Source organism: Ambystoma mexicanum, chromosome 11, assembly GCF_040938575.1.
Source record: "Ambystoma mexicanum isolate Mex_15411 chromosome 11, UKY_AmexF1_1, whole genome shotgun sequence".
NCBI lineage: Eukaryota > Metazoa > Chordata > Amphibia > Caudata > Ambystomatidae > Ambystoma > Ambystoma mexicanum.
The window spans coordinates 1,388,153,735-1,388,175,509 of NC_090934.1; the positions used below are offsets into that span (position 1 = coordinate 1,388,153,735).

Below are 21,775 nucleotides of genomic sequence, written 5' to 3' on the forward strand. Positions count from 1 at the left end.
CATGAGTGGGGGCCTGGTGGAGGCTGCCCCTGCACTGCTGGGGGGTGGGGGTGCAGGGGGACATGAGTGGGGGCCTGGTGGAGGCTGCCCCTGCACTGCTGGGGGGTGGGGGTGGTGGGAGACATGCATTGTTGATCAGTAGTGCAAGGTGACATGTGGGTTGGCTGGGGGGCATGCCCATGGTGGATGGGCTGCCTGCGGGACATGGGCAGGGGTGCAGGGTAGTCCCCCGTGGTGTGGGCTGCCTGCAGGGTCCGTGGAGGTTGTAGAGCGAACACCTGGGAGGACCCACATGGCCAATTCACGTGTAGTACTCCCCAGAACCCCTGAAATACACGTACCCTGCTGAAATCGCGTGTGGAAATTCCCGCGCACCCCTGCAATACACGTACCCTGCTGAAATCGCGTGTGGAACTTCCCGCGCACCCCTGGAATACACGTACCCTTCTCGCACGGGGCCAATCGCGTGTGGAACTTCCCGCGCACCCCTGAAATACACGTACCCTGATGGAATCGCGTGTGGAACTTCCCGCGCACCCCTGAAATACACGTACCCTGCTGAAATCGCGTGTGGAACTTCCCGCGCACCCCTGAAATACACGTACCCTGCTGAAATCGCGTGTGGAACTTCCCGCGCACCCCTGAAATACACGTACCCTGATGGAATCGCGTGTGGAACTTCCCACGCACCCCTGAAATACACGTACCCTGATGGAATCGCGTGTGGAACTTCCCGCGCACCCCTGAAATACACGTACACTGCTGAAATCGCGTGTGGAACTTCCCGCGCACCCCTGAAATACACGTACCCTGCTGGTTTTGCGTGTGATACTTCCTGCGCACCCCTGATGCACACGTACACAGGACAATCGCGTGTGGAACTTCCCGCAAACCACTGAAATACACGTTCCCCGCTTGGCATTTGCTGTTTGCCAGCCCTGTGAACTGGTCCAGGGTTAGCGCAGCCCTTTGCGATTATTTGTGGATTTTGAAGGCTTTTCCTTGCGCGAAGGCGTTCTTGGGGGCGTAACTGGCGCTGCTGCAGGGTCGCTGCGCCACGGCTGGTTTTGGATGCGAAAATCCATGAATACGCTGTGCGCGGTAATTGATTTTAGCGCACGCGGCTGGCGCAGACATTCGCACGGGCATGCTGTGCGCCAGTCGCGTGCGCCACTTTTGTGTGAATTTCTATGAATTACCCTGTCAGTCAGTGACTCAACCTTTGAAGTGTCCCTGAAATAAAGCTTTAATGAGTCTAGCAATTATTGTATAGAATTCCAGAAAGACCAATTATTTGTTAATCCTATTCTTTCTTATTTAGGGTCAATGCTCAGTGTGAGTGTTACACTTGTGGAACCCCCTATTTTTTTAAGAGGCCTGAATAAAAAAAGTCAGCTACTCCAGAAACAAAGAGCCACATGGCATTGGCCACAGTGCAGGAGCTTACATTTAGCAAGGGAGACCAAAGGGGTAGCAAGGAAGACCACAGGGTCGCATATACGACCCCTGGCGACATCCAAATGATGTCCCTGCCATCGCCCTTTGAGGATTAAATGATATTAAATTGAAAAATCTTTATACTTAACCTTAGATTGCCTCACTACTGGTTGAACAGCGTGAGGACATTCTATTCTGTGTGGTGATTTCTCTGGGGGTGGAGAATGTGATAAGGAACAGCAGATAGTCTGAGAGCACCAATGAATTTGACGTTCATTTTTAGGGCACAGTGTCCCTTTTAGCCGTACACAGGGGAAATGATTTTGCATTGACGCAGTAGTCTTTCATTTATCTAATGGGTTTAGGGGAGTGTTGGGCATATTGGGGTGCAAGCCCTCTTTAATTTAGCTTTACAGAAAATTGAAATCCAGTAATGGATGAGGCTGACTCTTGTGGTGATGGGTCTCTTCTGGAAGGGCCAGGTCAGGGGTAAACCCAGAAATCTTGCCATTCCCCGAGACATGGGGAAGCACCCGGATGGCCTGTGTGTTAGAAAGAGAAGTAGCCGTCCATTATTGTTAAATAAATATTGGCTCGAATGGTGCTTTCGATGCACTGAATTTCTTTTAGTTTACAAAATATTTTTTTCAAAACAATTGTGAAAAGCTTTGTAGCGTGAAGGATAAAAGTGATGTACATGTCAGCTACTTTACAAAAAAAAACGTAACATATAAGTTATCAGGCAAAACATTTGTATATAGGCCAGAGTATCATGATTTAATGCAATCTCATTAGTGGAAATCTCTGCATTTGAAAAGGTGAAAATAAAAGTTTGTATCTAAACTTATAAAAGTTTTGAACTGTTGTGCTTCATGAGCAAAGGAGCATATGTTCCCCCTAAAATACATACATACATACATGCTTATAATATCCCAAAAATCAGCACAAGTGAAGAAACAAATGCCATGCCGTATGCAGCACATATAACTTGAGTGACACAATTCATGGTATCCTTCGTATACCAACTTTGACTGACTGTGTTATTGGGTAAAAATAGTAATGTATGTAGATATGTCCTATGTAAAGTGCTTTAGATGAAAGCGCTATATAAAAAATACATTATTACTATTATTATCATTATTATTATTGTATAAAAAAACAAATTATTAATGCAGCAACATAGTGGAGAGTTATTGGCTAGCCTAACAGCACAACCATGTATTGGGGGTCGTGGCACATGGCAAAGGGCGCTGGGGGAGTAATGCAGGTCCTATCCCCTTGGGGCATGAATGGTCTGTTCCTTCCCCAAACATGACAGGGCACTCATTTTACAATCCCATTTAGGGGTGCCAGAAATTGTCGACCGCTGAGCGAAAAGTGTGGAATACGCAATGGGATGGGTTTCTGCCCGTTCTGCAAAATCAGCATCACAGTTTCGCTGCCACTGAAAGTTTGCCCGATGTTGTGCGTGGTGTTTCTTTCCCATGGCAGCTTCATGTAGCGCAATGAGAAACTTCACACAGGTAACTTTTTTTTTATCTGCATTAGTTTCGTGCAAGGACATGAGAACATTTGTGTGGGTCTTTTTTCGATCTGTGCTAGGTTTGCAAGACAGGGAAATCCATGGAGGTCTTTTTTCGATCCATATAAATTTCGTGCAGCTGCACGAGAAACTTGGTGCAGGTCTTTTTCAATCCGTGGCAGATTTGTGCAGTGGCATGAGAAACTTTGAAGGTTTTCCAAGATCCGTGTTAGTTTCGTGCAGCGGCACGAGAAACTTTGCCCTGCCTTATTTTAGACCCATACAAGTTTTGCATTGCATCACGAGAAACTTTGCATGTTTTTTTCAAAGCATGCTAGTTTCGCACAGCGGCACAAGAAACTTTGGGCAGCTTTTTGTTCAATTTGTGGTAGGTGTGCGCAGCGGCACGAGAAACTTCATGCCGCTCTTTTTGATTTTTGCCAGGTCCGCGCAGCGGCACAAGAAACTTTGTGCCCATCTTTTCAATCCATGCTAGGTTTGCGCAGCGGCACGAGAATCTTTGAGAGGCTCATTTCGGTTCACAAGACGGCAGAAGACATTTTGCACCACTCTTTATGATGCACAGGGGTGGCGGAACAACAAATTCTGGCAAAATGTATTGAAATCTTACCGATTTTGTTGCCGTGGCTGGCGGAACGAAATGTCACAATTTCGCCAAGCCCTTCTCCCATTATTAGTGATTGGCACTAGATAGCCCACCTGCCCATTTTCCACTGATTTTGCAGTTTATGTTAGAGTGATCTGGTTAGCCCACATGGTATGAATACATTCAATGCCTCCTGTACCAAATTTTTATTTTCAACTCCATGTTTTGTTTTTTAAGAAGTACACATGCAGTTCGCAACCATTTTCTTACCTATTCACATGAAAAGGGAGAGAATAGCAAGCTTTGTTTGAAAAATACATTTCATGAATATTACCCACATGCTTCGTTCTAAAATGATCAAGTAGTTATTTCTGGAATTTTATCTACAAGGCATATAATTGCTTGAGGTGTCATCATTATGGTGTAGCTTGGGGTATCTTGAGTATAATTGCTTGTGATGTCATCATTATGGTATAGCTTGGAGTATATTGAGTGTAATTGCTTGAGATGTCATTATTATGATGTAGCTTGGAGTATCTTGAGTGTAATTGCTTGAGATGTCATCATTATGGTGTAGCTTGGAGCATCTTGAGTGTAATTGCTGGAGACAACATTATTATGATGTAGCTTGGAGTATATTGAGTGTAATTGCTTGAGATATCATTATGATATAGCTTGGAGTATCCTGGGTGTAAATGCTTGAGATGTCATCATTATGATGTAGCTTGGAGTATCCTGAGTGTAATTGCTTGAGCTGTCATCATTATGATGTAGCTTGGAGTATCTTGAGTGTAATTGCTTGAGACAACATTATTATGATGTAGCTTGGAGTATATTGAGTGTAATTGCTTGAGATGTTATCATTAGGCTGCAGCTTGGAGTATATTGAGTGTAATTGCTTGAGATGTCATCATTATGATGTAGCTTAGAGTATCTCGAGTGTAATTGCTTGAGATATCATCATTATGATATAGCTTGGAGTATCCTGAGTGTAAATGCTTGAGCTGTCATCATTATGATGTAGCTTGGAGTATCCTGAGTGTAATTGCTTGAGCTGTCATCATTGTGATGTAGCTTGGAGTATCCTGAGTGTAATTGCTTGAGCTGTCATCATTGTGATGTTGCTTGGAGAATCATGAGTGTAATTGCTTGAGATGTCATCATTGTGATGTAGCTTGGAGTATCTTGAGTGTAATTGCTTGAGCTGTCATCATTGTGATGTAGCTTAGAGTATCTTGAGTGTAATTGCTTGAGCTGTCATCATTATGATGTAGCTTAGAGTATCTTGAGTGTAATTGCTTGAGATGTCATCATTATGATGTAGCTTGGAGTATCCTGAGTGTAATTGCTTGAGATGTCATCATTATGATGTAGCTTGGAGTATCTTGAGTGTAATTGCTTGAGATGTCATCATTATGATGTAGCTTGGAGTATCCTGAATGTAATTGCTTGAGATGTCATCATTATGATGTAGCTTGGAGTATCCTGAGTGTAATTGCTTGAGATGTCATCATTATGATGTCGTTTGGAGAATCTTGAGTGTAATTGCTTGAGCTGTCATCATTATGATGTAGCTTAGAGTATCTTGAGTGTAATTGCTTGAGATGTCATCATTATGATGTAGCTTGGAGTATCTTGAGTGTAATTGCTTGAGATGTCATCATTATGATGTAGCTTGGAGTATCCTGAATGTAATTGCTTGAGCTGTCATCATTATGATGTAGCTTGGAGTATCCTGAATGTAATTGCTTGAGATGTCATCATTATGATGTAGCTTGGAGTATCCTGAATGTAATTGCTTGAGATGTCATCATTATGATGTAGCTTGGAGTATCTTGAGTGTAATTGCTTGAGATGTCATTATTATGATGTAGCTTGGAGTATCCTGCATGTAATTGCTTGAGATGTCATCATTATGATGTAGCTTGGAGTATCCTGAGTGTAATTGCTTGAGATGTCATCATTATGATGTAGCTTGGAGTATCCTGAGTGTAATTGCTTGAGATGTCATCATTATGATGTAGCTTGGAGTATCTTGAGTGTAATTGCTTGAGATGTCATCATTATGATGTAGCTTGGAGTATCCTGAATGTAATTGCTTGAGCTGTCATCATTATGATGTAGCTTGGAGTATCCTGAATGTAATTGCTTGAGATGTCATCATTATGATGTAGCTTGGAGTATCCTGAATGTAATTGCTTGAGATGTCATCATTATGATGTAGCTTGGAGTATCTTGAGTGTAATTGCTTGAGATGTCATTATTATGATGTAGCTTGGAGTATCCTGAATGTAATTGATTGAGCTGTCATCATTATGATGTAGCTTGGAGTATCCTGAGTGTAATTGCTTGAGATGTCATCATTATGATGTAGCTTGGAGTATCTTGAATAGTGACTATTATCTGGCTGCTCGTTATTGGTAGAATCAACCATAAATATGCTGTAATTGGTCTAGGTGGCTCACCAGGTGACACGCCCGGTTTGCTTGAATCAACCTTGTAGGTTTCCAATGGCCTAATTGGAACAGAGAACATACGTGAACCACACAATCTTCATCATGTGTTGGTCTACCATTTAGACACACCTTTATGCTGAAAGTAAAGTGAACAAAGGTTATGGTAAATATAAATAATCTCAATATGCTGTGAGAACCATTGACCAATGCTATGCATGTTCCCCACAGCTTAACCTGGTCCTAACGGCACTCTGGAGGAAATCGTGATCATATCAATCAGACCATCCATGTGGCCACGTGATGTTGATCCCCTTCTGAAGTTTACACTCTTCAGTTTCATAGGAATTGTGTATCAGTGAAGTAGTCAGCTGAAGGGTTTGAATTGGCTGGTTATATAGCTCAGCAGGTTACTGGCTCACAGCTGAGATCTCTGTGTGATCTGCAGCTTGCAGGTTCAAATCCTAGCAAGTCCAACACAGACTTCACCAAGGTCTTTAAATGAATACCAATTTCATGAGGTAGTAATCATATTGAAAAATGTTCTGTATAAAGCATTTTGATGAAAGCGCTATGTAACTAACAATTGCCATTGTTGATGAATAGGCAACTTAAGGCTTAAAACAAGATCCTTGCCAATTTGAAACGCAATATAAGCTGTGTGTTCTTTTGCAGAGTGGAGCAGAGCAGTCCCAGGGTGCATACTTTCTCCCCGAATTTGCGCTGTCGCCTCAGGGGAGTTTCCTTGAAGACACAACAGGAGAGCAGTTCCTCACCTACCGCTTTGATGATCAGGTCTGTTATACAGCAGGAACTTTCAATTTTCTGCAAGTTCTTGCAAGTTATATAACCCGATGTGGCTTTGTATACTACTCAATGTGTCCACCCTTAAATATATGCAGATTGAGGTAGAAGGTGCTATGTCAGGGTGACTGATGGTTTGATTCAACCCTCTTATATGGCACAAACGAAAGAAAGTTAGAGAGCGTACCCCACACTACAAACAAAACACAGTGATCATTAACAGGTGAGCGCTTGAGGGACCAGGCTAGAGGAAGAGAGGAGTCATCTTTTGACACAGGGTTAACTGAGTGGGAAGTCGAAATATCCAAGAAAACAGAATAAGTAAAAAAAGAGAGTCAATGATTCATAGGTTAAGCCAGGTGGGAAGTCAGAATATAACTTTATGATATGATATGGCATTTATAACGCGCCTATACACAAGCGTTTTAAGATGCTTTCACACCCCGGTTGAAGGCGGGGGCGGACAATGGCTTGAATGGCCCACCAGCACAAGCTTTGGTAGGCCCGAGCTCTGGTCCATGAAAGATCATGGCCGCACCCCCACCAGGGCGTGAAAGCTGTTTGCAACCTGGGATTTACTGGGGTGCGGATAGCTTTCTTTTTTTTTTTTCGTCCAATGGGAAATCAGCTCAGCACGAGTCCATCTCCGTTCAGAGAAATAAAAATGTTAAAAAAAAAGTCTGTCACCATTAAAATGAAAAAGGGACTCTGTCCCTTTTTGGATGACGGCAGTCAATGAAATCATGTTCCAAAATGGACACTGTTATCTGAAAAAGGACGTAGTCCCTTTTCTATTTTGATGGTGGTGGTGCAGGCGTTGAAAGCACAATCGTGACCAGGAAAGGCAGATTGTGATTGGTCAATCTGTCTTTCCTGTGTGCATTTAGGGATGAACCCAGAATGAGTAAATAAAGAGAGTGGATGAATCAGACGTTAAGTCAGGTGGGGAGTCAGAATATCCAAGAATGCAAATTGAGTAAATAAAGAGAGTCAATGAATCAGAGGTTAAGCTAGGTGGAAAGCCAGAATATCCCCAAGAACACAGAATTATTAAATACAAAGAGCCAATGAATCCGAGATTAAGCCAGGTGGGAAGTCCAGAAAAGGCAAGAATGCAGAATGAGTAAATAAAGAGAGTCAATCCATCAGAAGTTAATCCATGTGGGAAGTCAGGAAAGGCAAGAATGAGTAAAGAAAGAGAGTCAATGAGTCAGAGGTTAAACCAAGTGGAAAATCAAAATATCCAAGAACGCAGAGTGAGTAAACTGAGAGGGAATAAACCAGAGAAGAAGCCAAAAACATAACCAAGCAAGCTGAGCTTCACCTACCAGAGTACTGGGGGTCATCGCCAGAAAACACTCTGCCATAGCAGACAATGATAGGACAAGATAGAGGTGGAATGGGCCTAGTAAACAGAATGCACAAAATGTGTGTGGACCAGACAGCTAACCAGCAATCCTGGTCAAGCCAAAAATCAGCACCAGATGCTCTGGCTAACTAACACAAATATGCACACAGCAACCCAACCTGAGTATCACCTCCCAGGTGACATCTACAGCTCCACATTCCACTTTCGTATTCATACTGGAGATGATTGTATTGACTGAGTGTTGCACTTAGGTGGTCTTGGCATAAAATACACCCCAACTGGCCCATAAAGCTGGGGGTTGCCCAGTAGCACTTTAAGATGAGTAGCAGCACCGGTGAGATGGATGGGGATGCAGATTAGTACTCTAGCATCAAATCAATAATGACAACTCAATGGTTTGGCAAAGGGAGTCCGTTTAATGACAAGTACAAAAATCAGGGAGTTTCATGAATATCAGCGGTTGCTTGATCTTCCTTCTCACTTCAGAACTCCAACGAACTTAATAAAAACACATCATTTATACTAAAAACTCGTCATCACTGACATATAACGCTTAAAATGTTGCATGCAATTCTATTGGTTCTAGGAAGGTAACTTTAATATAGGTACTATATTTGTATATGGTAACGGAGTGAGGGGATTGGGTAAACATTGTCAGGTGGGGCATCTAAGCCCTACCTTAAAAATGGCTACTGTAGACATCACTAAAAGTACAACGTCCCATTGGTTTTACTAACTATAAGACCCTAGATTACTTGGTCCACTAATTGGGTTGGCACCAACCCCACTCATACTTTTCCACTTTGCATAGCAGCGTGCAGAATAGTTGGCCAGGTGCAGGGCGCTCGTCAGCTCCCCAGCCTTTCTCCAATTATTTCTACAATCAATCATCACTTCAGTGGTCATGTGTCAATTATTTCACTGTGGTTGGCCTTGAGACTGCATCTCTGTCTGGAAAAGTTCTGATATCTTTGCATGGCACACCGCCATGCGTAGGTATGAAAGTCCCACTTCTCGCTCGGCTGGTCACCTGATTCAGACATCGTAAAATCACCTCATTCTCCATGTAATTCATATATTTGATTTTCATTTTGTCCACCACCTGCCTTCTGCTTCTTACCTTGACCTTTCTGAGCAAGATATTCTGTTCCTTGCTTCATTCATTGTAGCTACTGTTGGTCTATTTAAACTGATACAACCTTGGCTTTTTTACACAATATGTATTTGTCTGAGTTTCGCTTCTGTCTTTTATTCTTGATTTGTTAACTATGAAGCTCTCCTCATGCGACCTCTAGCAACCTTTGGTTGATCCTGCCCTTGTGCGTAGTGGAAGTATACTTATATAACGTGCTTCTATTGAGTTAGGTATGTATAGGTGGCGCTTGCCACACTCTAATTACTACTAAGCAGAGCAAGCCGCAGGATTTTCTTAGCTTTCTTGCGGTTCCAAGCATATGTACACGTGTAAATTAACCGAATATCTTCGTCGTGCTCATAGCATAAGCTTCTTGCATTTGACATTGTCCTTTCACTTTTGGTTCACGATGTCCCTTATCCATGGCGTTTCGTCTCCTTTTGTCATTCGCAGGTCGCCATACCTTCTATATGTGAGTCAGTCCGAGTTCTTGTGACATCACCATTCGTCTTCCTTTAAGACCTTTTTGGCTTCTTCAGGGACTGTACTTTGACAATCTTCATTCTGTTTCATTTGTTGATATGATTTTCTCAATAGATAATTTACTGTCCAGGGTTTCTTAGGTGTTGGTACCTCAATGGGTGTGGTTCTTCTGATAGGTACTGGACAGAGCCCCACTGCGGCTCTCTGCTGGTTTATTTTCTCCTCGTACGTCACATACTTCGGTGTGAATGTTCCTGGTACTGCAAAATGGATGGTTGGAGTGTGAGCCATACTTGGGACCTCCTCTACACTCCCCCCTCTGGGCGATTCATCGACCACTTTCATTTCTTCCTTTGTATCCATCTTCTTTGGATCCTCTGTATTCACTTTCACTTCATCCTTGGGGTCAATTTTTTGTTCATCTTCTGGGTCCATACATGATGGTCTGAAGAAATGCCTCTTTGGGGTCCATATTTTTATGACTCCTTTTAGACTTCCTGCTGCTCTTACGTGTTTATCTTTGTTCCACGTCATTAGTTGACACTGTCCATTTGGGCTGCAATAGATCCATCTTCCCACATAATTTCTATGTTTCCTGGGATATCGAAACGTTGTTCCTTCTGGCGCATAAATGCTGGCTTTCACAAAGTTCCTTATTTCTTCATCCATCAGGTCTTTGGGCTTCTACCCTGGTTCGACATCAATCATGAACTTCATCCCTATGGCCTTTTTCACAGTTTTCTGACACTGGGAGATTAATATCTTGATAACACAAAATCCGAGCAATATCATCACTAGCAGGGCTCCTAGGAATTCAAATGCATCTGCCATCCATTGCGGAACCCATGAAAATAGTGATCCAAACCAACTTTCGTCCTCCACTTCGTCAGTTTTCTCAATCATTTGGTTCTGTAGTTTCATCAGCATACTTATGGCTTCTGTTAGAGTTCCATTTTCTTCATCGTGAGAAGGTATACATGTGCAACATGATTCTCCAATTTTTGCACAAACACCTCCATCCATGGCTGTGATCATGTTAAGGACATATCTGTTATGGAGAGTCATTAGTCGGATTGCTCTTAGCTCTTCTCTGATTGTGTTGAATCCTTTTATGGTCGTGTTGATGGTCTGCAATAACTCCTATCTGGTTATCTCCAACCATTTAGCATTTGCTCCAACCTGAATTATTGGCATGAAGATCGTTGTGAACACTGATGAGGTCTGGCTGAACAACCTATGTTCATATGGAAACACATCAAAGGCTTCTATTAATTTGGTGGAGAAATACTTTTCTCTCTTCATTCGGTTAATCAATTCCACAGATCTCTTCTTCCTCAGGTAAGCATCTGCTTTCGGGAACTGTCAATATTCAGGTCACTTTTACTAATCACCAACGCTGCAATAATGATCCATGATTACTGCAGTACTGTGTATCATTCCTGGAGTCTCAAAAACTCGTCCACAGTTCTGATTCTCTCCCATCTTCCTTGTGCCATTATTCCTGAAGCAGAATTGTGGGCTTTCCAATGGCACTATCTGCAAGGGTCCTCCTCTGTCCTCGACCCATGTCAATAGTTTAGCAAGTTTTGGCCATAATGGCTCGCATCCAATTCATTCTATGTCAATGGTGGGCTCGTAAGGATCGAAGACCATCCATGCTCTGCAGATCACCACCCCCTTCTCCCATCCGTCTGGTGAAAGCACTGTTCCCCAAATTTGCATTTGGCCTCTGTTCTTCCACTTCCGAGCTTCTTCTTGAGTTTTTCCTTGGACATTCAGTTTTGATTTGCTTCTCTTCTGATTTCTGCTCCTGTAACTCCAGGCTTCTCATATCTGATCACAATATGCTTTGTTTTTCTGTTGTTTCTTGTCTTTATGTCCTGGACATAATCGTCTTCATTTGGAACTGTTGCTTCAGTTGCCCATTTCAGTGAGGCATCACTTCCCATGAACTGGCCTCTGGTCTTGCACATTGCAACATGTGATAAACAGTGTGCTGTCTGGACATTAATTTCTACAGTTACAAAGATATTTGACTTCCCCATGCTTTAAGATAGGAGTGCACAAACAAAGCATTAGCCCTCTGAATTCCGTCTTCCAATTTCTTTCATATGCTAGTACCATATGTTATTTCCCAAATGTGCTGTGCTGTCCAATTAGTCGTTTAGCTCACTGTCCTCTCCTTGTATGCTTCTCTTGGTTCTCAAGGTTCTCATGTAGTTTGCTATAACTACGTCCTTGAACGCATCCGTATGGCATCTTCTTGCCAGAGGATTCTCAGGTACCTCAATCCATGGTGCAGGCTTCTTCATCTGCACCAATTGAGTAGGCAAAAGTCTGACAATTGTTTCTTTTCTCTCTTGTCCTTTCCTGGCTCTGGCTATGAACGGCCATAGTGATTCTTCTATCATTTATGCATGTGAGATTTTCTCTGGGCTTGCACTTGCCCTTCTCAGTGTTGGATCTGGGATGATCATTAATGCTGTTTCAGTTGGCTTCCTCTCCAACTCCTTTTGTCTCTTCACTAGTTCAGCTTTCTTCATTCAGCTTTTAATTTCACTTATAGTAGAACTTCTCATTGTTGGTTGTCCAACCTTCCTGTCGTCTTTGGCCTGTGGTACTGTAATTATTGACACTAGACCTGGTGTGTGTGCATTCATCGTTTGAATGCGTGTGGTTATCAGTAACCTTCTTTAATTCTTACTCTGCCAACCATGTCTCTGGCTTTTCAATTTGTTTGTTACCATAATTGTGTGTGTCATTGGTAATCACATCCATCTAAAGGTAACTCACTCCACTATCAGACCTTCTAGGGACTGGAATGACTATGTAAATTCTGGGTGCCTTTGTGGGTTTCATGTGTACATCATCAGGTGGGTACACTGGAATCGCAACACTTTGTGCACCAATAAAAAATGCAGTTCGAATCGTCAGTGACAGTAAAACAATGATGAATACAATGCATAGGTACATTATACCCCTATATGTCAATCGACAACACTTAGTTCTGGAATAATAAGAGTGTCTCTCATCCTGATGGATGACAACATTGCTACTTTGGTTGCCCATCTCGATCATCTGAGGAAAGAAAACAAACTCTTTAATACATTCTAGACGATGCTATTATGTCCATATTCTACTGTTTCTGCTCGTGGGTTGCAGGAACTGAAATAATTGTTCTTCTTTGCCTGGACAATGGATTGGCTATCGTCTCTGGATACAGTTCTCTTTGCTGTATACGAAAATGTCAAAATCAGGTAATAAATTCAGCAATTCTCTTAATTTGCATGTTCAAAATAAACAAGCTCCCAATTGATTTCTCTTATCTGTTTCACTCCAGAAGACATGTTGCATCCTTGTCAGTGTAACAAGATTGAAGTCTCTGGCAATACCTCCTCAATCTGTCCCTCGGTGGAAAGTTTAAAATCTTCTCAGATAATTCTGTTGATGGTTAGAAAGTTTGACCTGCATCACAATACCATGCAAGAGCATGCTCATCTGTGTAGAATTAGCTGGGTCTCTGATGAATGTGAGGACAGGTCTCCCCACAAGTTCTGGAAAATCCTCATTTAGGCGAAAGAAGACGTTGCTTGCCAATCTGCTATCTGCTATCTTCTGGTGACAGGGACATTTGTCCTGCCCTTGCTAAAGTTTGGGACTGTTTGGCCATCACTCACTGTGAGCAGTTTTCGCAATCTCGATGTGTGTATAGAGCAACTTGAATGATAATTCTGTTCTGGATTATACTTAAATGTTCTGTGTTTGCTGGATCTCGAAGAAATGTCAAAATGTCCATGTTTCTCTCAACAAGATCTGGACATTCTTCAATTTAGTGAAAGAACAGCACGCTGACAAGCCTACTTGCTGCTTCTTCTGCTTTGGACATTTGTTTTTTCCTCTCTGTACTTCAGAAGCAGAAGGAACTTCTTGGCAATCACAGTGAGCAGCCTCCTTATTGTCTTTTCGTTTTCAGTATCTTGAAGAAATTCAGTGATCCTAGTGAGCCTTCCCACCAACGATGGATATGACCTTAAGACTAGATCAAAATAACTCAGGACGTCTTTAGTGATGTCGCTACTGTGGGACACCATAAGTGAGTCTGAACAATATTTCCATTTGGAATGAATCTGGATACTGTATTTTCTTCCAATTTGTGTGTCCTTGATCAAAATTTGACATATCCTTTTCTTATCCAGGCTTCAGTCCAAAGTTCAAAGTCAATAACCTCTGTTGTTCTTATGCATGCAATGTTCTTCTCCACCCCGAACTAGGATGCGCAGAGTGTCCGTTTTTATGTCCTTATCCCCGTTTTTGCTCAGAGGAAATGTCCAAAATGAAACCACAACTTTGCACAAAAGTTCTTTGTCTTTGCTTCGCTGGTCATGCATCCTTCTTCTTTGTCCTGGATCTCGTCTGCATGTTCTGCGGTTCTTCCCCATCATCTGTAGTCTCTACGCTTTGGGGTGCAGGCAGGGGGCCTTCTCTGATGTATGGCTTGATGTCACCCAGAAAGATCCAAGCTCTTCTTCCTTGTAACTTAACTGCAGAGGGAGTGACGTCTTCCACTGTGAACGGTCTGTTAAACCTTGGCTCGTCCCACTTTTTCCTCGTGTGATTTTTTACCAGGACCGTGTCTCCGGGGAAGATTGATGGTACACATAAACTCTGAATTGGGTTTGCAGCAGTATCTCCTTCTGTTTTCTGTGCTGCCCTGCACCCTTTTCGTGGTCACTGCAGCTGGCCTGAAATTACAGTAAGACAAGATGTCATGCAATTCAAGTCATTTTGCATTTCAGACCCTAAGATTTCTTCTGTTGGCTGGGCATCACATCTAGCTCTGTCTCGGGGTGTCATTGGAGTGTGCATCCTTCTGCCTGTTGCTATTTCTTGTGGCGTAAGATGATGGTCAGAACCAGGCTGGTTTCTGAGTGTATACAGTGCCAAAGGAAGGCAGTGTAACCATCCCTTCCTTAGAGTAAGCTTCAACTTGGCTATCCTTTCCTTTAACAAGCCGTTGAGCTTCTCACATATCCCATTACCTTGCAGGTGATATGCCGACGAGAACTTGTGCTTTATACCAAGCAGCAAGCTAATCTGTTCAAAGTCTTTGTTAACAAAGTGAGCCCCATTATCTGATCTCATAACCTCACATACTCCCCACCTGGGAAATACCTCTCTCACCAGAAATGTGGCCGCACAGGTAGAGTCTGGGTGTGTGCATGGACCTGCTTCTATCCATCTAGAGAATGGACACAGCACAACAATTAGGTACCTGTACCCGTTACATACTTGAATCATATCAACGTAATCGACATTCAAGTGCCGAAAAGGTCCATTGGGCTTTGGGATGACTCCTCTAATTACTCATAGTGTATGCCCAGCTGTGAACTGCTGGCAGATTATACAGTTCTTATTTCAAAACATCAGGAGGTAGTTAACACATATCAATAGTTTACAGTTGTGTTCATTAAATCAAAGCTGTAAATGGTATATTTAAAGTCATATTTTAATTCAATAATTTGTAGAAAAAATACATTTTGAGTTAAGAAATGATTGGACGACCCCATTCATTTGGTACAATAAAACATACACACAATGTCTAAAAAGAGAAAGACTGTTTAGTCATGGCACATTAATTTGTATATTTTGATATTAAATATCTAGAAGCTTAAAATGGATATGTTGAGCTATGCAGAAAAAAGATTTTACACTTGCAAAGATCCTCAAGCCCTATTATGGGGCAGTTATTTTGTCAAGCTAGTAGTTGTTACACTAGATGGTTAGATAGAACTCGACATGTTTCAGTTCTCTGGTGATTCTGGGAACTTTCTTCAGGAGTAGTGTCACTGTATCTAAATCATTCCTTACAGTAAAAACAAACATCAGTAGGAGGTGTATTTAATACATTTATCATCGGATATCAATTCCTATTACTGGTATTGCATGGCGGGGTTGGATCTGCCTTCTGCAGCTAGTCCTGTCGGGAGCAAGTGGCTCTTGAGGAGGTAAGGATCCTGAGTTAAGCAGGTTTTCGATCTCCTAGGTCTATTAACTCCAAGTTGAATTATATTACGACCTCATAAAATGAGAATTTGGAACTTCAAAAGTCGTTCTTTATAGATAGGGGCTTCGAAAGTTCAAGCCGCGTCTAATCGTTTATGTTAAGCGGGTGGGAAAGGAATGTTCTCATTAGTCAAAATCGGTAGTAGGGGCCAGAGCCTGTATTAGTTATCAGGTGGTCTTTGGCTCATGTATGGCTTAAGGCAGGTGTGTCCGTTTTCTTTTTTCCATTTTCTGAATGCGGACAGTTCAATTTAAGGTCTGTGTTCAACTTTAAGAATGTTCCCAGAATCACCAGAGAACTGAAACATGTCGAGTTCTATCTAACCATCTAGTTTAACAACTACTAACTTGACAAAATAACTGCCCCATAATAGGGCTTGAGGATCTTTGCAAGTGTAAAATCTTTTTTCTGCATAGATCAACATATCCATTTTAAGCTTCTAGATATTTGATATCAAAATATACAAATTAATGTGTCACGACTAAACAGTCTTTCTCTTTTTAGACATTGTGTGTATGTTTTATTGTACCAAATGAATGCGGTCGTCCCATCATTTCTTAACTCAAAATGTATTTTTTCTACAAATTCTTGAATTAAAATATGACTTTAAATATACCATTTACAGCTTTGATTTAATGAACACAACTGTAAACTGTTGATATGTGTTAACTACCTCCTGATGTTTTGAAATATTGACCCACCCCCAATATAAGGTAGAACGACTACTTAGGTAGTTCTATTGGGTTTCCCTAAAGACGTGTATTAGATTATACAGTTCACCATAAAAATGCAACGTGCTCTGCTAAGTTCGGTATGAACCAGTCTTCATCGAGCGTTGCCGCGAGAATCTCTTTTGTCATGTGCGCTGGATAATGCAACTGTTCCAATGCTAATTTTAACAGGGCTATAGGCATTACTGGTTTACCAGTGCTGTCTTGTAGCCACAAGCTTTCGGAGGGGTTTAAAGAACACCCTTGCCGTTTCCAGAAGTTCTTCTCCTCCTGTGGTGCCTCCCCTTTGAGTTCCATTAACTGGGTTTGCCCCATGTTATTATAGCTCTCAGGTTCACTTTGTGCAACAATCATTTTATCATTTACATTATTTATTTCTACATTCATTATGGTTTCTTCTTTGGATGCCATACGCTTGGCCTCCGTGTCTGCTGCTTGATTTCCTTATAAGATAAAATCTGTCCCCTTCGTGTGGGTGGCGCATTTCATGACTGCTATGCCCACTGGTAGCTGTAGTGCCTTAATGAGCCTATCCAGTAGGGCTGTGTGCTGTACTGGCGCGCTGTCCGCTCGGAGATAACCCCCCCTTTTCCAGCACGCTAGGCCTGCATGCACCGTTGATGTCACATAGGCTGAGTCACTGTACACTGTTACTTCCTGGTCTGCGTGATTCTCAATCGCGAGTATCAACGCCAATAATTCTGCAGCTTGCGCTGAATAGTGAGATGCTAATCGTGCACTAATGAGTATTCGAAATTCTCTGTTTGCTGTGTGCTTCACCACAGCGGTGCCCGTATATCTTTGCCCATCATGTTGATCGATTCTCGAGGAACCGTCAACGAAGACAATTTCTCCTTCTGCCAATGCATTTTCTTTTACTCTGGGAATCTCATCATAAAATTCTTCATAATTTGCGCAGTCATGTATTGGCTCTCCTTCAGTGTCTGGTTCTGCTATGAACATAGCTGGGTTTACTATCTTACATCGAATTATTTTAATCAATGGATTTGATATGATCACTTCAAAAACAGAAGCTCTCTGAGATGTCAATATGCCCTTTGGTTTCTCTAGAATAGCAATAGCGCATGCTTGATGTACAACGTCATAGAGCATTCCATCAAAATGGTTGTAGCTTTCTCTGTGGTGAACGCTGCAGCAGCTAAACTTTGTTTTTCAAGGGAAGTGGCCTCTCATCACTAGGTCCAAATTCCTACTATAGTTTTCCAGGGGCTTGTACCCCAGTGTGGTCCTCTGTGTGAGCACTGCCGTCCTAACACTGCCATTTGTGTTTGAAAACAAGTAGAATTCCTCTGCATAATAGAGAATCCTTAAAACTGGTGCAGCGCAAATGGCTCTCTTGAGTTCAGCAAACCCGTTTTCCATGGTCTCAGACCATTCTATTTTCCCTTTTGTCACCTGTGCATTCTTTAAGGCCTGTAACAAGGGCTTGGTATATGAGCTGTAGTCAAAGACCTACGCCCTGACATAATTTCAAAGACCTAAAAAACTCTGCATCTGTTTTATCGTGTGTGGCTTAGCTGTGTTCAGTATGGCTTCAGCCCTTTCAGGGGCAACCCTTTTCCCCTCATGCGAGAACAGTTGTCCTATGTACAGCACTTCGCACTGACAATATTGTAACTTTTCTTTGTCAACTTTTTATCCTTTCTCAGGCAATACACTCAAAAGCTGAATCGAATCGCGTCTGCGTCTTTCCTCTGTCATGCTGCAAATTAGGATGTCATCCACATATTGCAAGACAACACTCTCTAATACAATATTGCTTAAGTCCATCTGCAGGACTCTGTTGAAAATTGAAGGAGACTCACAGTACCCGTGGGGCAACCTTGTGCTTTTCAGGCGCATCTGTCTGAATGTAAATGACATCAAATCTTGTGAGTCTTGGTGCAATGGGATTGAGAAAAATGAATTTTTCAAGTCAATCACCGGCCTCTACAATATCATTTATCGGGTGTAAATCTTCAATTAGTCTCCAAGACCCTCCTTTTGATTTTTTGATAGGGTACACTGCGGTATTGCATGATGACTCTGATGTCACTAAGATGCCCTGGTCCATCATAGCCGAAATTGTCATTAAAATTCCTTCATCTGCTTCGCTAGACATGGGATACTGTCGTGCTTTGGGTAAAATTTCTCCTGGCTTCAATTTAATCCTTACTTCTCTGACTCCTTTCAATAAGCCTACGCCATAACTGCCTGTGGTCCATACTGAGACAGGCACCTGGGCCATGTCGTCCTGAAAATATTCAGGACGATTCTGTGCCAACATGATTCTCTGAGGCACTTCACTTTTCATCATTTTCACCCAGAAAGTGAGATTTACCTCAACTGTTGTTTCTTATCCATCTGCTTGCTCGTCAACCAGATCGTCATCACTGACGTCAGTCAATCTGTATCCTTCTTCAACAGCGATTATTGTGCACCATTTTTGGCCTTCATTATCGCAACCATCGATCAATGTCATTTTCCCTCGCACTATAGCTGTGTGTATCGCCAACGGAAATACTTGTCCCTTCTCCTCGTGCATAGGCATTCTTGGCCTAAATAGAAATTCATCTGGGGTCTGCAAGGCCTGGTAGCCCTGCCATTAACACACATACTCCATGCATACATTTTTCTTGCTCTAATGGGATAACTCTCATGGCTGTGTGTCCTGCGTATGCTCTAATCATCTTGCATATGTTCAAATAGTGCATTCCTGGAGATGAACATATTATGCCCTTCTCTGTGAACGAGATTGTTATGTTTAACTTTGTCATTAGGTCTCGTCCCAAGATATTTACTGGGGTTTGTCTCGAATATAACAGTGGTACATTCATATCACATTCTCCTATAGAGACTGTAAGTGTATCTATAAAAGGAACGCAACTTGTTGCTCCTGTGAAGCCCTGAGTATTTATAGCATTGCCAGAAAAGGAAAACTTGCCTTTACGTATATACGAGCGTGTTGCACCTGTGTCAACTAAGAAGGAATATTCTTCATCTCCTATAACGACATCCACCCTTGGTTCCTGGTGAGGGTCTGGTGTCACTAATAGAATAGAACACATCAGCTTTCCCAGTGAGCTGTCCTAGTCCATATACAACTTTGTCCTGTTTTGCATGAATGGATTTCTTTCCTCCATCACCAGTGTTAGCTCTTATTCCAGAGTTCACAGCCTGTCTTGCACTTACTGTCTGTGCCAGTTGCATATGCGACTGTTGAGACTGTCCATGTGGAAAACGTATCATGTTCTGAGGTTGCACGCTTTGCTGTGCTCCTGGCATTTGCTGTTGCACCGTGTCATTCTGTAAAAACACAGGTGGATTCATCATACCTGCTCTTGTTCCTTGGTCGTTTTGTACCATGCCTTTACCGCTGCATATGTGTGCTAGATGCCCTGTCATCCTACACGTCCAACATATTGGCGGTGGTCTGATTATTTGCCCATTCGACATATCCTGATTGCCATTTTGCATGTTTTGGAAGCCTCCTTGATTGTTTTGAAAACCTCTCTAATTACTCTGCCATCCCCTTCCTCTAAATCCTCTCACTCTGGGGCAAAACCCATTATTTCCCTGATTAACCTGCTGTGGATTATTGACCTGCTGTATGTTCGATCCGTCTGTGTTGGCTATCATTGCCCCTTCAATGGCATATTTTGACAATTTGTTCTGCACTAATTTTACCTCTTCTGCTTTTCGTGCAGCCTTTTTTTTGCAATTCCTTTCCTGCAGCAGTCTGCAATAGTGCGCTATGGTCAACTGTATTTCAGACTATGGTTTGGCCTCGATTCCTATCAATTTCTTGAGCTGCTTCTGTACCTGATCTGGCAGCCTTTGGCATAATATATGGTAAAACACAGGTATAGATTTCCCCCAAGATACTCGCATTTCCAGTACCCCCGCATCTCGGAAATTCTGGATGTAAAGCAAAGGGTCCTCTGACTCCTTCATTTTACGTGCCATTATAGCTCCCATGTTTGAAGTATCCAGATATAGCAATCATAATGCTTTCCATACCGTAGCTCTGCAATTGTTAAATGGCACTCTGTCATGTGCAGTATTAACTGTAGTTAAGCCAGGATAACCTGCATGTGTCCACACATCATCAGCTCTGTCACCAAGAATGGCGATTAAAAGACCCTTGATATCCCCTATAGCTAACGTGTTCCCTCCCGTCATTTTCTCTAGCTTGTGTATCCATTTTCCGGCTCCCGATGTCAACACTGGAAGCTTATTTTTCAGGTTTTCCCGATCCATGTGAGGCCATGAAATATACTACGGCCTCGTTCCTCCTTTCTCGAGCAACAAAAATTGTGATGCATAGCCCTCCTTCTCTTTTCTCATAATTTTTCTGTCTATTGCAGGAGTAATATTCCTGCATCGCCGCCTACCTGGTAATGTCCTTAGTCGTCTCACATAGGGTGGTGGAGACACTCCCCCTCTGACCGTGAGATACTTCTTTGTGTCGGTCTGACTGTGTGGCTGACTCTGATGCCTTAAGTGCAGACTCGCTATAATCTGACCATCTTATCTCTTTTCCTCCAGAGAAGCATTTTTCGCATCTTCCCTCTTCATCCTTTTCCTCATGTTCCTCTCTTTCGGCGTCTGATATCGTCTATGCCCAGCTTGTGCAACTTCTTTCATCCTCCTCATTCCTATTGATTGTCAACCTGTCTAGGGACAGTTCTCTATTTCTACTACTACGAGAAGCATTCTAGCATTGTACAGCTGAGTGCTCTCCAGGTGCTCGTCCTCTCCTTTCCCTTGGGGTACTTGTTCTAGCCCCACTTCATCATATATCCTATCAATCGTCTCTCCGTACTTCAAAATGGATGGTTGGAGTGCAGGCCGTACTTGGGACCTCCTCTACAGGTCACTTCTGTCACCATTCTTAAATATCAGAATTACGACTGATCACTTCCAGGAAGGAGGCATAGGTCCCTGTGACTTGTTAATGAAAAAGCTAAACATATCAGATGGAATGAGAGGTATGCGTGGTATTCGAACAGTATATTTGTTCCATCGATCACACGGGCCTCTATGATGTGTCTTTGTAGACACATAATTGTCAACCTTGTTCCACTGCAGAGTTCCTGTGATTGCATAAGATGGCATAGTAGCATAATTACAGCTCCTACTTTCAGTTTTAGCTTGTGAGTAGGCATTT

The 21,775-nt window shown here is 42.4% G+C and overlaps 1 protein-coding gene across 2 annotated transcripts in view; it reads left to right on the forward strand.

Moving 5' to 3' along the window:
• The window catches only part of ADAMTSL3 (ADAMTS like 3), a 1,638,295-nt gene that overhangs the window by 347,189 nt on the left and 1,269,331 nt on the right, over positions 1–21,775 (forward strand). For both annotated transcript variants that reach the window (XM_069625001.1, XM_069625002.1), the window contains exon 3: positions 6,695–6,814. In XM_069625001.1, coding sequence (XP_069481102.1) covers positions 6,695–6,814 — 120 coding nt within the window. The remainder of the gene's footprint in view (positions 1–6,694; positions 6,815–21,775) is intronic.